This window comes from Dendropsophus ebraccatus, chromosome 5 (assembly GCF_027789765.1).
Source record: "Dendropsophus ebraccatus isolate aDenEbr1 chromosome 5, aDenEbr1.pat, whole genome shotgun sequence".
NCBI lineage: Eukaryota > Metazoa > Chordata > Amphibia > Anura > Hylidae > Dendropsophus > Dendropsophus ebraccatus.
This window is the reverse complement of record NC_091458.1, coordinates 66,587,813-66,607,148: the sequence shown is the minus strand read 5'-3', so window position 1 is coordinate 66,607,148 and position 19,336 is coordinate 66,587,813. Positions and strand designations below refer to the sequence as shown.

Below are 19,336 nucleotides of genomic sequence, written 5' to 3'. Positions count from 1 at the left end.
GGCTTACATCAGGGGACAGGACTGTGGAGGTAATCTCTCCATAGCTGTAACCCCTCTCTCCCCGGACAGAGAGTGCTGCATGTATGTGCCCACATCTGTCCTGCTCATTCCTTCATGCTCCCTGCAGTCTCTCTCAGCCCTTGTGTTTCCCATCCTCTCCATTACTGTACAGTAATTTACAATATCACAGATTCTGCTGTTTCTGAATGTTTGTTTCATTAGTCTTACACGTTATTCAGAATAATAAATCATTATATTTGGGGTGTGGAACCAATTGTCTGCATATCTATGATTTTTTTATGGGAAAATTTGCTTTGGTTTAAGAGTGGATTTGGATTACAAGCACGGTCCCGGAACAAATTATGCTCGTAATCCAAGGCACCACTGTGTGTGTGTGTATATACACACACACACACACACACACACACACACACACACACTCTCTCTCTACGTGTGTAATGTGTGACACTACTGACACCAGAGCATTAGCCTGTACATACATATTATTTATATATATATATATATATATATATATATATATATATATATATATATATATATATATACACACATATACGCACACACACCTCCTCTACCTATGTGCATGCGGGGGATGGGCAGTGAGAAGTGAGGGAGGTGAGTGTGGGCGAGCTGTATACGGTTCTGCAGCAGCTGAGGTGCATTATGAAAGGCTAGGGGCATGCTCCTTCTATCTGCACTGCTGTGCAGACAACAACAAAATGGTGCTGCCCAGCAGTACACATAGTATCACCTTTCCCCTCTTTGTTCTCCTGTGAAAAGAGGAGGGAGGTGATGATGTCAGAGCAGTTGAGCAGGGACAGCCTCTTTTTTTCAGCATTCGGCTTTCAGGCTGCTTTTACCAGCAGTGTACTGGTGGAGCTCCCCCTGGTGGCCATCACTGGGAAATATGAAAAATTAGATCGTTAATTTTTCATATTTCCTTACATGTAAAAAAAAAATGAAAAACACATAAATTAACCCCTAGACGACCCTGGACGTAGGGTTACGTCATGGAAGTCTGTCCCCAGACGACCCATGACGTAACCTTACGTCCTGGGTGTTTTTCCCGCTATGAAGCGCGCTCCGGAGCGGAGCGCGCTTCATAGCAGGTGGGGACCGGCTGCAATCAGCAGCCGGGACCTCACCGGTAATGACACGCTGCAGCGATCGCGCTGCCGCGTGTCATTAACCCCTTAAACGACCGCGGCGTTTAAATGTAAGTGACAGTTGGAGTCCCCTGTCACTTACCGATCGGGACCCCCGCAGTGTGACTGCGGGGGTCCCGATCGTTGAAACGGACTGCCGGAGGTCTCTCACCTGCCTCCGTGCGGTCCGATCGGCGATCTGCTACACTGAGCCTGCACAGGCAGGCTCAATGAGCAGATCGCCGATAACACTGATCAATGCTATGCCTATGGCATAGCATTCATCAGTGTAGAAATCAAAGTACTGTATGTAGAAGTCCCCCAACGGGACTTCAAAAGTGTAAAAAAAAAAAAGTTCAACACACTAACACACTACCCCAAAACCCCTCCCCCAATAAAAGTCTAAATCACCCCCCTTTCCCATTATATAAATAAAACATATAAAAATGAATAAATAGATAAACATATAATATACCGTAGCGTGTGTAATTGTCCGATCTATTAAAATATAACAAGCGTCATTGCGACCGGTAAACGGCGTACACGAAAAGAGGGGAAAAAGTGCGCAGATTACCGATTTTATGTTACATTATATATTAAAAAAAATCAATAAAAAGTGATCAAAATGTCGGATCTTTACAAATATGATATTAATAAAAACTAGAGATCATGGCGGAAAAAATGACACCCCATACAGCCCCGTAGGTGAAAAAATAAAACCGTTATAAGCGTCACAATAGGCCCATTTTATTAATATTTAATTGCCAAAAAAAAGGATTTCATAAAAAAAATACATATATAACATTAGAGAATCTCTGTAACCTGCATATGGTTGTGTTCGGACTGACCTATAGAATAATAGTATCATGTCGCTGTTACCATATAGTGCATTACGTAGACACAGGAACCCCCCCAAACGTTACCATATTGCATTCTTATTTACGATTTCACCTATTTATATCTTCATAAATAATATATTTGGAATTCCATCATACATGTTATGGTAAAATGAATGACGCCATTACACAGTACAACTATTCCTGTAAAAAACAAGCACTTACATGGCTTGTAGATAGAAAACTGAGAGTGCTAGAGCTCTTAGAAGGGGAGGAGGGAAAAATGAAAGCACTAAGATCAAAATTTGCGCGGTCCACTGGGTCATTTTGGGCCTGGTCCTCAAAGGGTTAACAAAAAAATCAACAAATTCAGTTTTAAGACTTTCAAAAAAATTTTTTAATTTGCGACACATTCCCTTTAAAGCACTATTAAACTGCTGGAGCTATGTTTTTATGGAATGAATTTAGATTGTTAGCTCGAATGGCTATGATATGGCTCATATCTAGTGACAGCCTACATACCTCTATATGACGAATCAGTGCAGGGCTAGAAACAGTCTGGCGGAGGGACGCCTTACCCAGCGGTCCCTCAACTAGTATAGGTAGGGTATAACAGGGTCACCTTACCCGACAGCACCCTACCTTTTTTAATAACTCATTCACACCTCTATTGCACACTTATGGAATAATTGCACTTTCTATGTACTCTGCACTTTATGATCATCTAATAAAGTTGCTTTTTGTATAATATGCTGGGCTCACCACAATAGTCCTTTTTCCTTCACTATTTCATATCCAGTGGCGCCAATCTGTGAGTATATGAAACTTATTTGGGCAGCTTTGATAGATTTGTTTCAACACTTCCTAATTTTTGTTCACACTGTATATACTTTAGGATTAGTGTACCCCAACGTTTTCACTATTGTAGACCTCCGTTATGAAAGGACATTGATGAAATGGAGCCGGTCCGAAGAAGGGCTACAAAGATGGTGAAAGGCACAAATCCCATTAACTATGGACAGTGTGCACCAGACAGTCTCCCCTATTACATCCATTTATGAGGAATCCTAGTTTTGAATGGGCTTAGTCATTCTGGTTCTCCCCACCCACTAGCATAAAAGCGATGGTATTATAAAAAAAGCTTTTCAAATGTTGCTGAGAGTCCTGTTTTGGTCTGGGTGTTCTTAGCCCCACTGATCGATAGACATAGGTGGGAGGAGTGCACAGCTAAGCAATTCTCCCCCAGATCCCTGTAATCTCTCTCTTGTAGCACGACAAGATCTCCATAGACCCAGGAGAGCATTTATATAGTAGGAGAGTCTTTACACTGATAAATCTCCACCAGCTCATGCTGTGGGACCCATTTGGGGGCATGGCAAGGCGGAAGAAAACAGCCTTAGACCATGGCAGAAATCTACATGTATCCTGATTCTGCATCTGCTGTGTGTGGCTTTTAGCAGTGGAGTAGCTACCGCAGTCGCCGCCGCAGCCAGGCCGCTACCAAAGGGGGGGCCCCCCTTGCCACTGCACTGCCCCCTCCCATTCTATAAGGGGGATACATGGGGGGCCATCTATAAGGGGGACAACATGGGGGCCATCTATCTGGGTGACAACATGGGGGTCGTTTATAAGGGAGATAACATGGGGGGGTCATCTATAAGGGAGATATCATGGGGGGGACTACACGGGGGCTGTATGCAATAGGGCATGTACTAAAGTGGACCACACAGAGGGGGTCATATACAATAAGGGGGATCACATAGATTCAGCCTACCCACTAAATGAGGGCTTAAAGGGGCCAATACAGATGTGCAGTTTGTAGAGAGATGAGGATGGTGACAGAGTGAGGAGCCTAATATATTTGTATGGCAGATTCTGTGGATTCGTGACTCGGAGAAGTTCAAATAACAGCCCGGGACGGATGCAGAAGAAGATGAAAAGGGAAGAACTCTGATCAGAGAAGACGTCGTATTTTAGTCAGTAGCAGCAGTGGTATTAGTCAGTATGTGGTGGTGTTAGTCAGTATGTGGTGGTATTATTTGTTGCTTCACTTGGTCGAGGAAGGGGGGGGCAAGTTGACCTCTTGCACCAGGGCCCAGGAGACATTAGCTACGCCCCTGGCTCTTAGTAAATCCAGTGGGGTGGATTGAGCTGAGGCTTTATTTCATATGCCGGTCTTGATAATTGCTCCCTCTGTGTGTCTGAGATGTAGCTTCAACTGCTTTCCCTTTCTCCTGCTTGTAAGAGCTGATGGAGAGAAACAGCTGTAGCTGCATCTCAGAGGATACTCTAGTGTGTTGCTTACTATAGTGTCAGTTTTGAGACAGAAGTTCTATCTTGCTGATCTATCTGTTGTAATTGTGCTGTAAAAATCGAGATGACAGACAACTTATAAATGTCACATCACCAAACATTAGCATGCACGAGGCACACATGAGTTTCATCATTATTCTTTAATAACCTATACTGCTAGAGTGCTCCTTTGAAGGGAAACTGATAGCTAGGAAAGACATTGCAAACCGCTTACATGAATACACAGCCATGTAAGCACCAAGACTATACCTTTTTATTGCCACTCACAAGGTGTCCTAGAGGCATTGCCAAGGCACTAAAGTTCTCTGAAATGTCCTGGCCACACCTCTGACACTCATTATTGATTTTATCTGCATATTTGGTGAAGGTTTTGACTATTCTCCATTGGTGGGTGTACCTTATTTACATTAATTATTGCTGACACTTCACAGCAGCAATAAAAGTGCATCCTCGGACAACTACAATTGTATAGTCGCACTCTTTACGTAGCTATGTATCCACGAGCAGTTTGGGACGTCTTTTTTTCAGCTGTCAATTTCTAAGTTTGCCATTTTACTTATAGCTCCTCTTCATTGGCGCACTGAAGATTTATCAAATCTGGTTTCTATATATTTTTGTATAGGGTATGAAATTGAGGACACTTCTTATATATGACTTTTTTTTCTAGATTGTATTTCTTCTAGTTGGGGATTTTTTTTTTACCTTTCACTGTGGAAAAGGTGAAAACAGGGATACACATTAGCTTGCCCTGAGTTTTATAGAAGTGCTGCTCTCTCTAGGGCATGTATAAGGTTTCATGCTGTATCGTGTTTCACGCTGAGGGGAAGCCCACTAGTTCTGTGTGCTCACCAGATGTTGGGTTAGGAAGGGTTCAGCAGCGCATACTCACAAATGGTTGGGATTCCCAGCTGCTGCCTTGTTCTCCTGTTTCATGTCTAGAATACAGCCATGGACCTCTGTGTTCCAACGGGGTGTGTTTCCTGCTAATGTAGATTCCTGTTGTGTGCGTTTTGTTAGGCGACCCGCTAAGAGAAATATTTCATGCTTCCACATTTGGTGCTTTTATATGGAAAGAATTTTAGATATGTGTGGTTGTCCTCTCTCCCATTTCTTCATTCTTTAGTAGAATAGCTGTGGTGGTGATGATGATGAGTACCAATGCTGTCTGAAGTCATTTAAGGGGTTATCCAGGATTAGAAAAAAGAAGCTACTTTTCTTGCAAAAACAGCACCACCACGTCCGCAGGTTGTGTGGGGTACTACATTTCAGCTCCATTCACTTCAGTGGATGTCTGTTTATCTGTCTTACATAAATATGTAAAGATGACCTTGGGGGTAGGACTGCCAAATCATAGACAATCAACCATTTGGCCTACTGCTTCTAGGACAACTCACTGTTTTACCTGTGGCATCTAACATGATTTTAATTGAGATTTTGGTATGTTTGTGAGTAGAAGCCATTCCGTATTTGATACCCAAGTTGGTTTTTCCAGTGATAATGTGATAGGTCTGTTTTTTCTTGCAGGCTGGTCATTGATGGGCACCCTTACCTAAGTTTGTGCCTAACACTCCACAATGGCATTTGATTCATCGCCTTTTGTTCTGCCTGGTGTTTCCCAGCATTTCAATATTCAGACTGTTGACACAGGACAAGAAGATCCCTTTGAGGACTTATGTAGCCTGGAAAATGGACGGCATTATGATGTTGTTCCAACTGTGGTGTGTTCCTTGTGCTGCCTGTTTGGACTTGTATATATATTTTTTGGTAAGTAAGGGTACTATACTTGGCAATGAAACAACACATGTGAGTGGAAATAGACTTCGGTTTTCTATAATAGCGAACTGTTAAATATGAATTTTAGGCTTCATTGAGATGCAGATGATTGCCAGTATTAAATGGTCCCCATTAATCACTTGAATAAAAAAATGGGTGCTAAGTACATTTTCCCTTTGCTATGTACGTGCGTCTGAGATATACTTTAATAGTAAGTCTATGGGACTGTCTTCTCTCTAACACACACACAGTGTGGGGAAGCAATGCTCTGTCACGAGCTTCTCCCTGCTTGCTCTAGCGATCGTTAGGGGTTTAACATCCACAATCTTACACAGGGAAACATTGGACATGTCTTTACAACCCTTCAAATATTTTGGGAAGTGACAGGCACGCTTTAATCTGGCGAGTTCATCTAGATCTCCTAACTAGCTAATGTGTATGGGGATCACCTGACTGTCCTCCATTAGACCTGTCCAACACCATTAAATACTTTTTCAACACATTGGTTTGATAAAGTTGTATTACTTTATTTAAAAATTTTTTTAACTAAGGGTGCTTTCACACCTACAGGATCAGCTGCAGATTTGATGCTGTGTTCAGTTATTTAGTTACTGTACATTGATATCTGTGCCATCAAATCTGCTGCGGATCCTGTATGTGTAAATGTAAGGGTGCGTTCACACTTCCGGTGACTGACAGCACTAAGGGGGTCACGGCCCCTGCTGCTGCCACCAACGTTTGTGTTCGGATGTTCAGTGCACTAAGGGTCCTATTAGACATCCCGATCATAAACTGTAAATGAGTGTCGATCTGCTAGATTGGTGCTTGTTTACTGAGCAATTAGACAGGCCAACTATTGGGCAGCAAGGTCTGCATGGACATCATTAGCGATGTCCATGCAGCCCTTGCTTTTAGTATAAAATAACTCTCCTTACCAAGTGTCCTTTGGCCTTCCCCTGTGTCTGCAGCTCTGCCTTCTCTGCACTGACAGACCGCTGGCCGCTGAGCCATTCAATGATTGACCAAGAGGCCTGTCTCAGCCTGTGATTGGCTTAGCGGCTGGCAGCCTGTCAGTGCAGAGAGGGCAAAGCTGCAGACACAGGGGAAGGCCCAAGGACACCAGGGAACTTGGTACGGTAAGTTATTACTTTATTATTTTTTTTCTACAGTCATCAGCCATTGGGTGGCATCGCTGTTGCACGTAGTGATGCGCGTCTGATGATTTTAGGTCAGGACCTTAAGAAACAGCTGATTATCATTTCATCAGCTGATCGTTCTCTCTATTACACAGAGCAGACGAATCGTCCTGATTTTGTTGATTATTGCTGCGTGTAATAGGGCTCTAAGGCTTGCAATTCCTGATCCCCCTACTCCATTCTAGTGCTGCCAAACAGTGCTATACAGAACAGGGTCCCAGCAGAGTACATGGGGTGGTGGGTTACATGTAGTGTAGCCTCAGCTTTAGGCCTATGCTGACAGGAAGGGGAAACTATTTCCCATCTTCGGGCTGCATTAAAAAAATACTTTTATTTTAATCTAATATATTTTGGTACATAGCTTCTTTAGGGTATGTTCATGTCACTTTCAAGTCAAAGGTGTATTTCCACAGCAGAAATCTGAAGGCCGATGTATTCGAAACCTCGGACAAATAGGCTGTATTTCCTGTGGGTGTATAAATTGTTTAATAAAAGTTTGTCATTTTTCTTTGCAGGTTACAGGTGCTTCAAAGCCATTATGTTTCTATCAGGCCTGCTGGCTGGATCAGCGGTCATTTTTTTACTTTGTTACAAAGAGCGAATCCTGGAAACTCAGCTGAGCCTGGAGTTAAGTGCAGGCATTGCCTTGGGCATTGGCCTACTTTGTGGACTGGTCACTATGCTTGTTCACAGCGTGGGCCTGTTTATGACTGGCCTGATTCTTGGACTTCTGGTGGCCATAGCTTGTCTTGTGGGCTTGGAGCAGTTCTACCATCCACCCACAGCCTGGATTCCTATAGGGGTAATGATGGGCTCTGCTATGCTCTTTGCTGTATTGACGCTGCAGTGGCAAAAGCTTTTCACTGTGATCTCCACTGCCACATTTGGAGCTGCTATATTGAGTGTGTGCACAGATTATTTCATTGAAATGATGCTGCTGGTGCAGTATGTCTATGACCGTCTTCGTCTTGAAGTGTCGCATCCCCTCTGCTGGTTCAGTTGGGTAGTTCTTGGCATCTGGCCAGTGCTAAGCATTCTGGGGATTATAGTCCAGTGGAAGCTTACAGCTGAAGGATTCTCACATACTGACGGTGAGTACAGTTGTTACAGTATACTTAGATTAAAAAAAAAAAGTGACTTAAAGTTTTCTTGTCATGTGAAAAAAACTTTTGCTGTCATAGAGAGATATCAAAAGTTTTAATCAATCAGGGTCTGGGTGTTCAGATGTATGTACACATTTTCCCCAGCAAACTGGGCTCCCCATCTTGCTGTAAACACTTGCTGTAAAATCTTCTGCAGCGTTACAGAAAAAGCAACAACTTTTACCAATGTGTGTACACAGCGCTGCTACCTGAATGTAATCTCTCTTAAAGTCCTCTGGGGGAAAAAAAAAATCCTTTCAAATCAACTGGTGTCAGTTTTTTTCTAATGGAAACTTGATACTGATCTGGACAGTTCCTGTCACTGACAGAGGTGGTAGAAGAGAGCTCTGTGTCAGAATGAAAAGAATCCACCACTTTCTGCAGGACATATAGCAGCTGATAAGTACTGAAAGACATGATATTTTAAAATAGAACTAAAAATCAAATCTATATAACTTTCTGACACCGGATGATTTGAAAGAGCCGGAGTACCCTTTCAAAGTTGCAGGTGTTATCAGCAGCAGAAGTCCTTTGCTCAGTGTAACACCTTCCTTGCTGTGCTGCTGAAGTTTCATTGTCTGCTCACATAGCGCTGTGCAAACTCCATGCGTGTCATCTAGCCATTTATCATAATACATGCAAGTATTACTGGCAAACAATCCAGCTCTGGTTCCACCCCCGAAACGGAGAGAATAAAAATAGCTGTGCACCATGGAGGGGGCTCTCATGAGCTCAGTAACAGCAGTTACATAACTAAAATCATCATGTCATCACTCTGGGTGTGTTAAGGTAATCTGTCACTAGGCTTATGCCACCTTAAATGAAGACAGTATAAAATTGTGACAGAAATGCTGAACAGATTGGAGTATTACTTACATCATTCTGTTCAGCTGTTCTCCTAATATGCAGGAAGATATGATTCTTGCCACACCCCTCCCCCCGCCTTCCAGCTGCTGATTGACAGTTGACTACCTATACACAGCATGGATAGATAACTGCCAATCAGCAGCTGGTGGGCGGAGTTATCTGCTTCAAATTAAAGGGGTACTCCGGGCAAAATTTATTTTTAATGTTATTTCAAAAGAAAAGTTATTCAAATCCCTAATATACACTAATTATGGGAAATGCACATATGGTGCTATTTTTCGTCAACTTAGTAGATCAGGCAGGCTCACTTCCTCTAAAAAAGGTGACGTCACGTCTCAAGTGCCGGGTCCAGCAGGGGGCGCATGTATGCATCTATGTAGATGTATCAGTGCCTTCTCCCTCTCTGTGCTGGCTGACACTGACCCCACTGTGGAGGCCCCTCCCCACAACTAGCTCACCCTGCCGCCTGGTCAGTGTTCCCCCAACTAGCTCTGACCCCACCCGTCCTGTGCTGGAGTGCTCTCCCGCCACTCAATCCTGGCAGGGTGAGCGCTCCTGTACCTCCATATCCAGCCGCCCGTGCTCTGAACCACTCCTTCCGGGCAAGGTGAGCGCTCCTGTACTTCCTCATCTAGCCACCTGGTCCCTTGCAGGAGCGCTCACCTGCCGCCTGGTGGCGGTGCTGTGAGCGCTCCTGCACCTCCGTATGAATCAACCTGTCCCCTCTCAGATACCCACAGCGCGGGTGTCGGGGTGAGCGCTGAGGCACAGTGGGGCACGGAGGCTGTGCTCGCTTCGCCTCAGCGATTACCCCTACTCCTGCTCCTGCGCTGTGGGTATCTGAGAGGGGACAGGTTGATGCATACGGAGGTGTAGAAACGCTCACAGCACCGCGGGCGGCTCAGAGCACGGGCGACTGGATGGGGAGGTACAGGAGCGCTTACCCCGCCAGGAACAAGAGGCATGTGAGCGCTCCTGCAAGGGAGCGGGCGGCTCAGAGCACGGGCGGCTGGATGGGGAGGTACAGGAGCGCTTACCCTGCCAGGAACGAGAGGCGGATGAGCGCTCCTGCACAGGACGGGTGGGCTCAGAGCTAGTTGGGGGAGCGCTGACCGGGCGGCAGGGTGAGCTAGTTGGGGGGAGGGGCCTCCACAGCGGGGTCAGTGTCAGCCAGCACAGAGAGGGAGAAGGCACTGATACATCCACATAGATGCATTCATGTGCCCTCTGCTGGACCCGGCACTTGAGATGCGACGTCACCTTTTTTTTTAGAGGAAGTGAGCCTGCCTGATTTACTTAGTTGAGGGAAAATGGCACCATATATGCATTTCCCATAATTAGTGTATATTAGGGATTTGTATAACTTTTTCTTTGGTAATAACATTAAAAATAAATTTTGCCCGGAGTACCCCTTTAATAACCAGAACTACTGGGCTCATGCACATAATGGAGAGGACTACTTATTGTCCATGTTATTCAGGAGGATATCTCTGAGTCAGCTGCACAGAACAATCTAAGTGATACATCGTTCTGTTCAGCTTTTCTGTCACTAGTTTATGCTTCCCTTAGTAAGGACAGCATAAGCCTACTGACAGTCTCTTTAAGCACAGGTAAGCTTTAAACCAATAACTCAAACAAATTAGCATTGTTTTATTTTGCGTAAAGGCAATGGAAACCTCAGAGGTATTCCAGGAAAATTTTTCCCCTATCCAAGGTTTTATACAGGTATATATTGAATGTGCAGCATTAAAGCCTAGGGATGATGTGGAGAACAAATTTGTCTTACCTGCTGATAGTTAGTCTTTTAAGTGCTGTTCACATCTGCATTGGGGCTTTCATTTGTAATGCCACAACTCTGTATCAGATCTGTTGTACCATTCTGTTATGGTTTCTATAGTTTTGACTCTACAATTTAACCATACTGTAAAAAAAGTGAAGAGAGCAGCATTACACGATGCTCAGTTATATTGACTATAGAGCAAAATGGAGCTCAGTCCTAAACTTAATATATACAAGAAAATTAAGTGTCTTGCCTAAAAGGTTATTAGAGTCTTCCAGACATTTTACATTAATTGCCTAGCTAAGGGTTGGCCATCCATGTCTGATCGGAGGGGTGCCAACACTCCACACCCCCACCAGAGCTGTTTGTCAGAGATGTGAATTAAGATTGAGAGCCCTAATTGGTGCACGGACTGATTCCAGTGATGGCCGAGCTATAAGGTAGCACTAATATATGTAATAATTAGATTTCAGGTTACTACAGCGCAGCTAGAAAATGAGAGCTGAATCGGAGCCCACACCGCTCCTACACAATGAATGGCATTATGTGCTTCCGACCCTGTTCATTGTGTATATGCTGGAAACACAGCTTATATGCCTTGCTGATCAGATATTGATGGCCTATCCTGGAAAAAAAAATTGTAACATGCTGTGTCAAATGCTATATTACACAAGTTTTCTGCCTTGGAAGCAATCTGATGGAGCATCATAACTAGCACGTGGCATACATAGCATAAAGCCTCAGGGAATTCATATTCTGCAATACTGTCCTGTAGAGACCTATCTGTCCTGAGTAAGAGATAATAGGTGGAACTTTCTTCACAGTCAATAAATGTCGTACACTGGTTAACTATCTTTTTACATATAACTTTATGTTTACAGAACTAAATCCATATAAAAATAAAGACTCCCTGGAGGATATATGTACATAGTGGAGCAATATTTCACAGGGTAATGTGAAGAATATTAGTGTACATGTATTTAGTTTCAAGTCATAGAGCCCATTTACTGGACTGCTACCAACAGTGTGATGCTCAGGATTGTGTATTGAGGTTAACAGGGGGCAAAGGTTAATGGAAAAGGTTGGAAATATATTGTGACTTCCTGCTCTAAGGTTACTGTGGACCGAAGACCTCACAAGTTCTGTGTCTGCAGCGATTCTTGCGGTGCATAAAATGCAGCTGTTACTAGGAGGACATTGTAACTGCGAGATCTGCTCCAGAGCTACGGCCATGTGTATATGTCGTGAGACCAAGAGACCATTTTTGTTCTATTCCCTTTTCTAAACATAAAACCTTTTTGTTTCTCTTTTTTCCTCCTTTGCATTTAGTTATTGAACAGAAACATGAATAGTATTATCAGACCACAGAACATAGTCAGGAATAGTCTGAAGCTTCCGTCCGCCTCACCATATCAGCAGTATACCGAACTGCACTAAAATAACAAAATATACTCCTCAACCTAAATGTGGAGTCATAGGTGCAAGCTCCACATGCCCAGGCCATTAGTGAGACTACAAAGACAGGCCCTGCATCAACGTTCCTCCGTGTTCTTTAGGATATGAATGAAAATGTTTTAGAACTATACTAACCTGTATTATGAACTCCTCGTCTTATTGTCAGATAAGATTGTTGCCATAATTTCTTACTACTTGCCCTGCTCAATATTGTGTGCTTTTTAATGTGTCCTGACACAATTGTGTGACTTAACTTCTCTACCTTGTCTGCTTTATGTTTCACCTTTTTCAAAGCTCACTCTGTGTATGTTATTCTTACATAATTTGACAGTGATCATAAGCAGACGGCAGAAGCGCCTCCAGCTTCTGAGAATCCGCCAGAAAGAGGCCAAAAAACGCCAGAGTGTGGCTGCTCAAGAAGGGACTTATCGGCGGAAGGCCAACCCTATAAAGAGATACACTGGGGACATCCTTGCGCCAGTAAGAGTCTGTAGGACTATGTCTGATTCTTTTATATCATTCTTGTGGGCAGTGAGACCACTATTTACCTTATATACTTATTACTTTATGTTTAGGTGTCCTTTGCCCACAGGATTTTGTTTGAATGAGTAGAAAATGCCACCATGTGTTAAAGCTTTAGAGCTGTCACCTTAGATTTTGGCTTGAAGATTTGACATAGGCACTAGAAATAAAAACGTGGTTTGGGTATTTGTGTGAGATTTTAAGCAAGGTCGTCAAACATGATTATGGTACAATCACAGCTAGTTAGGTGAGTGAATGCATTATAGTGTCTGTATTTTTTGCTCCTTTGTAGGAATGTTAATTCCTTTAATATTCAGCAGTTATACGGTTTAAGCTATAGAGGATTAGAGTGCTTGGGAAGTAAGTAAATAGGGTCACATTGCTTTGATATAGGTACAGTCATTATGGCTGTCCATGAAAATAGTATTGTTAAAAAATCTTTAGTTACAACACTAGAGTCTTGAATAGTTCATTACTGTATTACTTGTGTGGCATTTCACCCAAACAATTCCCTTCTATATCAATAGCGATTACTATAACAAGTGCATTACAAGTCACATAGAGATGAGTAAAGGCGTTGCACGTTTTCTGATAGCAATTTCTTTTAAACTTTTCTTTTATGGATTTCTCTTGCAGAGTTACTTGCAGAGTTTACGAGAGCGCCAGACTGGCACTGGCACATCCATGAGCAGCCTAAACGCCAACATGCAGACAATTGTAGACATGGACTATGAATGTGGATCTACCGTTCCCCTTACTGCCACTACTCCTGTCATTCGGGTTTGAAGTGTCCTCCAACCTCCTCTTGCAGCCAGGGTATAAATCTGCATCTGATTCAAGTTTATAGGCCAAGTTGTTGTGCCTTGTGTACTGACTTCTGGTACATCTCGCACCTCTATTTGCCCGGGCTACAACTCTCATCTCCTTAATGCTGTGGACTCTCGAACGGAGGGAACTGAGAAGTTGTTGGCAGTTTGAAGAGTTTTACCTGTCTAAATACTGTATCATTGATAGGTATGGATAGTTTTCTATAACTAGATGTAATTCTGCCCAATGGATGAGCAAACATGAGTCTCCAGAAGCTACTAGGGCATTACTTACCTGTAAAGTACTAGTGCAAAAAGAAGAGGAGACTAAACCATTGTATAAAGAAACATCTACACATAACAGACCAGTAGTCTTTAATCCTAGTGCTAAATTTGTGCCTCCCCCCCCCCCCCCCCCTAATGAGACATCCATTTTGTAAGTCTTCCCTATTTATTGGTAAGGTACATGCCCACAGTCTCACAAAAGGGTGGCGAGAAATCTAGTGTCAATGAAATTCAGAGCAGATGACTTATGGTCACCAATGGTTGCATTTTCTAATGTGGTTTGTTAACTGGTTTAGCTTTTCTTTGCATTTGTCAGGTGTGCAGAAATTATAAGAAATCTCAGTTTTATCTTTTTTTCTTTGCTGCACACTTTAATAGTAGCGATGAGCGAACCTCGAGGATGCTTGGGTTCGTCCTGCATTTTATTGCCAGTGGCTGAAGAAGTTTGATGCAGCCTTAGGGAGTCCTGAGAAACATGGATACAGCCTTAGTGCTGCATGCAACATCTGCAACCGGTAATAAAAAGCAGAACCCGAGGGTGCTTGAGGTTCGCTCATCTCTATTCAATATAATATATTATACCTGTCAATGCCGATAACTACTTTACCTTGTGTATCTCCAGTCCTATAAAGTATTCTTGTTTATATGCTTTTTACTTTAAGCTTAGTGCTCCTCTGCATAACATCTGTCAGGTCATACCTTTTAGGGGTCTTATTGACTCCTATGATAACAGCTGTGATATAGGGTAGTTTATATACATTTATGTGAAATTGAAATAAACATAGTTTTAGAGAGGGCAAAAAAATGAAACCACTGCAATGTATTACACTGTTTTATAGCACTTTAATATATGAAGAGCTCTGTACAAATGTATGTATGTAACATATTGAACCTACTATATAAGCCATGTCTTAGTTTTATGTATGCATTGTACACAACCTGACCACCATATGACTTCTGTCCAAATTATTTGGAATAAAAAGGACAAAAACAGTTCTACACGCAGGAACGACTGAAGTCATTGTTTGAATAGAGCTGTAGTTAAACAGGTGAGTTCTCTAAACCCAGCTTAGTATCCTGCCAAACAATGAACCCATAAGGCAAGCAGTCTGCTCTTCTTTATGTCGCACATACCCAATCCCATTGTAGCTCAGTTTTCCAGCCACTGTTGTGGAAAAAAAAATGTTTAATGCTTTGCCAGCTCTGCAATGGATAGTGTCAAATTAAATTTTTGATAGAATGTGACTATAAAATGCCCTGGTAGTGACATTGAGTTCTTTTGGCTACTGTATTACCAGTGCTGAGGGCAATATTGCTTGACTTTTAACCATATATACAATTAAACAGTCCAAGCACTGTTTTATAGTGACTGGTGGATTCATACAAGCCAGCTGTATGTCCGTTGGAACTGATGCACCTGCAACGTGAAACATTGCTGAGCCCTGTTACACACAGTAAAACCACATTCAATGAACACAGTATTGGCTCTACATATCAACGGCATGTGTAGCTTGTAACTATCACTGCCAGGGCGGTCAGTTAAGAGTGCAGACAATGTTGTACAATTGTTATGGGGAAAAATTAAATGTTTTACCTTTGCTGGATTTGACCAAGCTTCAAAAGGTCATAAAACAGAATTTTTCAGCTATATTAAAGTGTCAAAGAAGTTGTGCCAAACTACTGAAGTGCTGCAGACTAGCATACCAAGTCGCTTCCCTCCCCTTTTCTGGCTGTTCTTGATGTACTTCTTACAGCGCCCTGTTAGCCAGTCTTGTGCAGTGGGTACAAATAGCGGCACAGGTGTGAGATTTGCAAACAGGGCTCAGTACTGTAAGCTGACGAGTGGTAGGCTGCAGCACTTAAGCAGCTTGGTGCACCCTCTCGACACTTATACAGACGAAAAAGCTATTTGATAAGTTTTTGGAAGCACAGTCAGCTCCGGCAAAGGTACTATGTTTTTTTTTTTTTGGTTTTTTTTTTACCGTTTACAGCTAAACAACCTTATGTAGAGCTGACAGATTACATTCCCTTTAATCTACCATGTGTGTTATGTACAAGAAGTACTTGGTACTACAAAATTCTATTGGCCAGGTGAACCCAAGCATGTGTTAAAACATTGTAGACCTTGCTCCAATGGGTCAGGTAGCTCAGATGACTCTTTATTTACTTTGCAAAATTATTCCACATTTCAATTTGGAGTCTAATATATGAGATATGTGTGTGTATATATATATATATTTTTTTGGGGGTGGGGGGGTGGGGGGGTGGAGCACATGAAGTCATAATTGCACAAATTTCTGCTGTTCAACAAATAAATTTGACCCACTAAGTCCAATGTGATCTTTCAGTCTTTAATCTTTAGACTACAAATCTGTTACTTTACCACAACACAAAAAAAAGAAATAACTGATATGCAGCATTTAACATATTTCCCTCTCTTGCGTAATATGGATTGTCCATGGGAAATCCTGCAGCATTTTTACTGTGTGTGCATTTAGCCGAAGCCTAAAGATTAAGAGGCTGCATCGGTCACTGAGTGAAACTATGCTTTGAAATCCAAAGAGTCAGTGTCTATAGTGTCTATGTATCTGTGCTATTTCTAGGCTATTGGCTCCACACAGAATGGCTATTTATACAAGTGGGTGGTAAAGTCACGAAGAAGCACTAGAGCACTGTACTGAACTCTGTCAGCTCCTGGTGACGGACTGACAGGAACATTCATTTAGAGCTAAATCCATTACATGCGCTGTCCATCTGCAATGAGGCAGTCAGGTCCACTTTTTCTTCTCCACATAGTTTTACAGCATTTAGAAATCATGGACACTGTGCTTATTAGAACAGACATTTGGCAGCATGACTACATGTCCCTGCCAGTAACTTCTGCCAAATTATCTGCCATTTTAAAACAAAAATCCAGGCTTTTGTTCTGGTGGTCATCGCCTCTCCAGTGTTAGGCGTACATTTGCAGGTGGCATATCTACTTGTAAAGTACTGTATAGCAGTTGTCATATCAAGTCTCAAAGAATGTTAAGACTCTGCTGACCAGCATTTAGATCATATAGGTTTTCACGCACTTCTGGGTTCCTGAAGCGGAGTTCCAATATATGCAAATAACTGTTACCTGTATGAGAGTTAGTTCTAGTTTAGTATACGACACTGGTTACGATCAAGAGAGAATGGTGGTGGGCACAGTAAATAATAAAGAAAGAGAAGTGCAAACAGCTAGCCAACCATTATGATTAGAAGAAAAAAAGTGACCAAGCTATATAGAGAGCCACACACTCACAAATATTAAGAAATTTGTCATCTTTATTATTGCATGCACATGACAACAAAGATACAAACCTTTAAAATTAGAGACCACTGACTACCATAATGTAACCACATGTACTGTACTCCTGCAATATGCAGAGTGACCTGAAAAACACCGGGAAGGGCTACCAATATGCCCTAAAGGATCTTACTATGACAATAATACAGAACAAAACTGGCACAATAATGGATGTTGTTTACTATTTGTATTTTCTTATGTGACATCTGTTTTGTCACTGTTAATCTATAAACTCAATAAAAATGTTTGAAACAGAAAAAAGGTTATAAAAAAATGCATCAGAGAGATGCTGGATGAAAAACACAGAGAATGTGCAAACACACAAAGTGCCCAATGCTGTACACAATAAATCACAGTAGCAGATATAATTCTGATGTATTATCACCTACTGTACACCCTACACGTTCTGTTATGTCCCCATAACTTCATCAGGAGTTAGTATAGCAGGTTATGATGTACTGCATATTTATATCTGACTATAATTGCACAAATACTGAATACCTTTTACAAGTCCCGGTGGCTGTTGGAACACAGTGAAACTGGAAATGAGGTCACATTGGGTGAACTTCGGCAAGTCATAGAAAGCACTAGAGTGCGCAGATGCGCATTTAGCGCACAGAGTGTGCATCTATTATTATAGATGCACATGCACAATCTAGTGCTTCTTATGACTTGCCATAGTTCACCTGAGCACAAGACGGGTGTGACCTCATTTCCGGTTCTGCAGTGTTCCAACTGAGTGTGTTCCAATGGCCTCTGGAACCCGCAAAAGGTATTCAGCATTTGTACAGATATAAATATGCAGTACTGTACATCATAACCTGCCTATACTAACTCCTGATGAAGTTACGGGGACATAACTGAACCAGTCACATAAGAATAGTAGGAGCCAGCTCACTGGTACACCATCAACCCCCCAGTAATGGGTTGTCTGGTTCCTGTTACTGGCCAAGATATTCACTTTTCGCTCACTTGTGTTTTTCATAATCTTATAGCTCTCAATGCTTTTCTCTAAAGGAATACATTTCTTTAAAAGTAGAATACCAGCCCGATGATCCATTTATATATCCATGTGCAGTCTCGGCCTGTGTTATCTATTAGCCTAATCTTCTAATGTCCTCAATGATCATTTCCAAATGTGCTTTAAATAATAAAGCCTATGTACTGTATTTGCTGTGTCTCTTTGACAGACCCACTAAATAGATTACTAATGTATTGGAAACTCTTCAGGAACAAATAGTGAAACACTGTGATTACATCTTCTTTCTGTTTTAATTATTTTTCCATTGTGTTGGGAGGATATATATAGTTAATACTTACCAGATGCCCAGCCTAGCTTATTACCAGCTGTGTTGTCTCCCCCTTGTGGTCATAGCAGAATTCATAGTATTTCACTCTAAGCTTGATGCCTAAATCTTGAAAACTTTAATTTACATTTTTTGCTCTGAAGTACCACACTGTATTTGCCTGAAGCATATGTTTGAACACCATTTTTACATTTGCTTTTGATTTGTATATTCCTCTTATTTTATCCAAGCCAAAGCTTCTATGGGTGATTATAAATAAAATGTAAGTATTTTCTTAATGTTTTTCCTTCCTCTATGACCCACTCTTTTTTAGCTAAATGCCAACATCAAAAGTTGTATATGAAATTCCAGCCGCATTTTCACAGTTCTGCTGGTTGATATTGCAGCAGTCGACAAACACATCCAAAACTATTTAGTTAGAATCCTATTAGTGGTTGTTTTTTTTCTGTCAGAAACTACAATACAATACCTGGTATAAAAGTGATACATCCAGAATACAAAATGCCAAAGCAAGCTCTATGCAGATGCAAAAGTTGCAGATTTCAGCTCTGAAGCCT

The 19,336-nt window shown here is 42.0% G+C and overlaps 1 protein-coding gene across 3 annotated transcripts in view; it reads left to right on the top strand.

The window, feature by feature from the left end:
- LOC138792723 (transmembrane protein 198) overlaps positions 1 to 16,381 on the top strand; it is a 32,693-nt gene extending 16,312 nt beyond the window's left edge. For all 3 annotated transcript variants that reach the window (XM_069970472.1, XM_069970474.1, XM_069970473.1), the window contains 4 exons: positions 5,840 to 6,079; positions 7,800 to 8,375; positions 12,860 to 13,008; positions 13,687 to 16,381. In XM_069970472.1, coding sequence (XP_069826573.1) covers positions 5,890 to 6,079; positions 7,800 to 8,375; positions 12,860 to 13,008; positions 13,687 to 13,836 — 1,065 coding nt within the window. In that variant the 5' untranslated portion in view covers positions 5,840 to 5,889 and the 3' untranslated portion in view covers positions 13,837 to 16,381. The remainder of the gene's footprint in view (positions 1 to 5,839; positions 6,080 to 7,799; positions 8,376 to 12,859; positions 13,009 to 13,686) is intronic.
- The last annotated feature ends 2,955 nt before the right edge of the window (positions 16,382 to 19,336 follow it).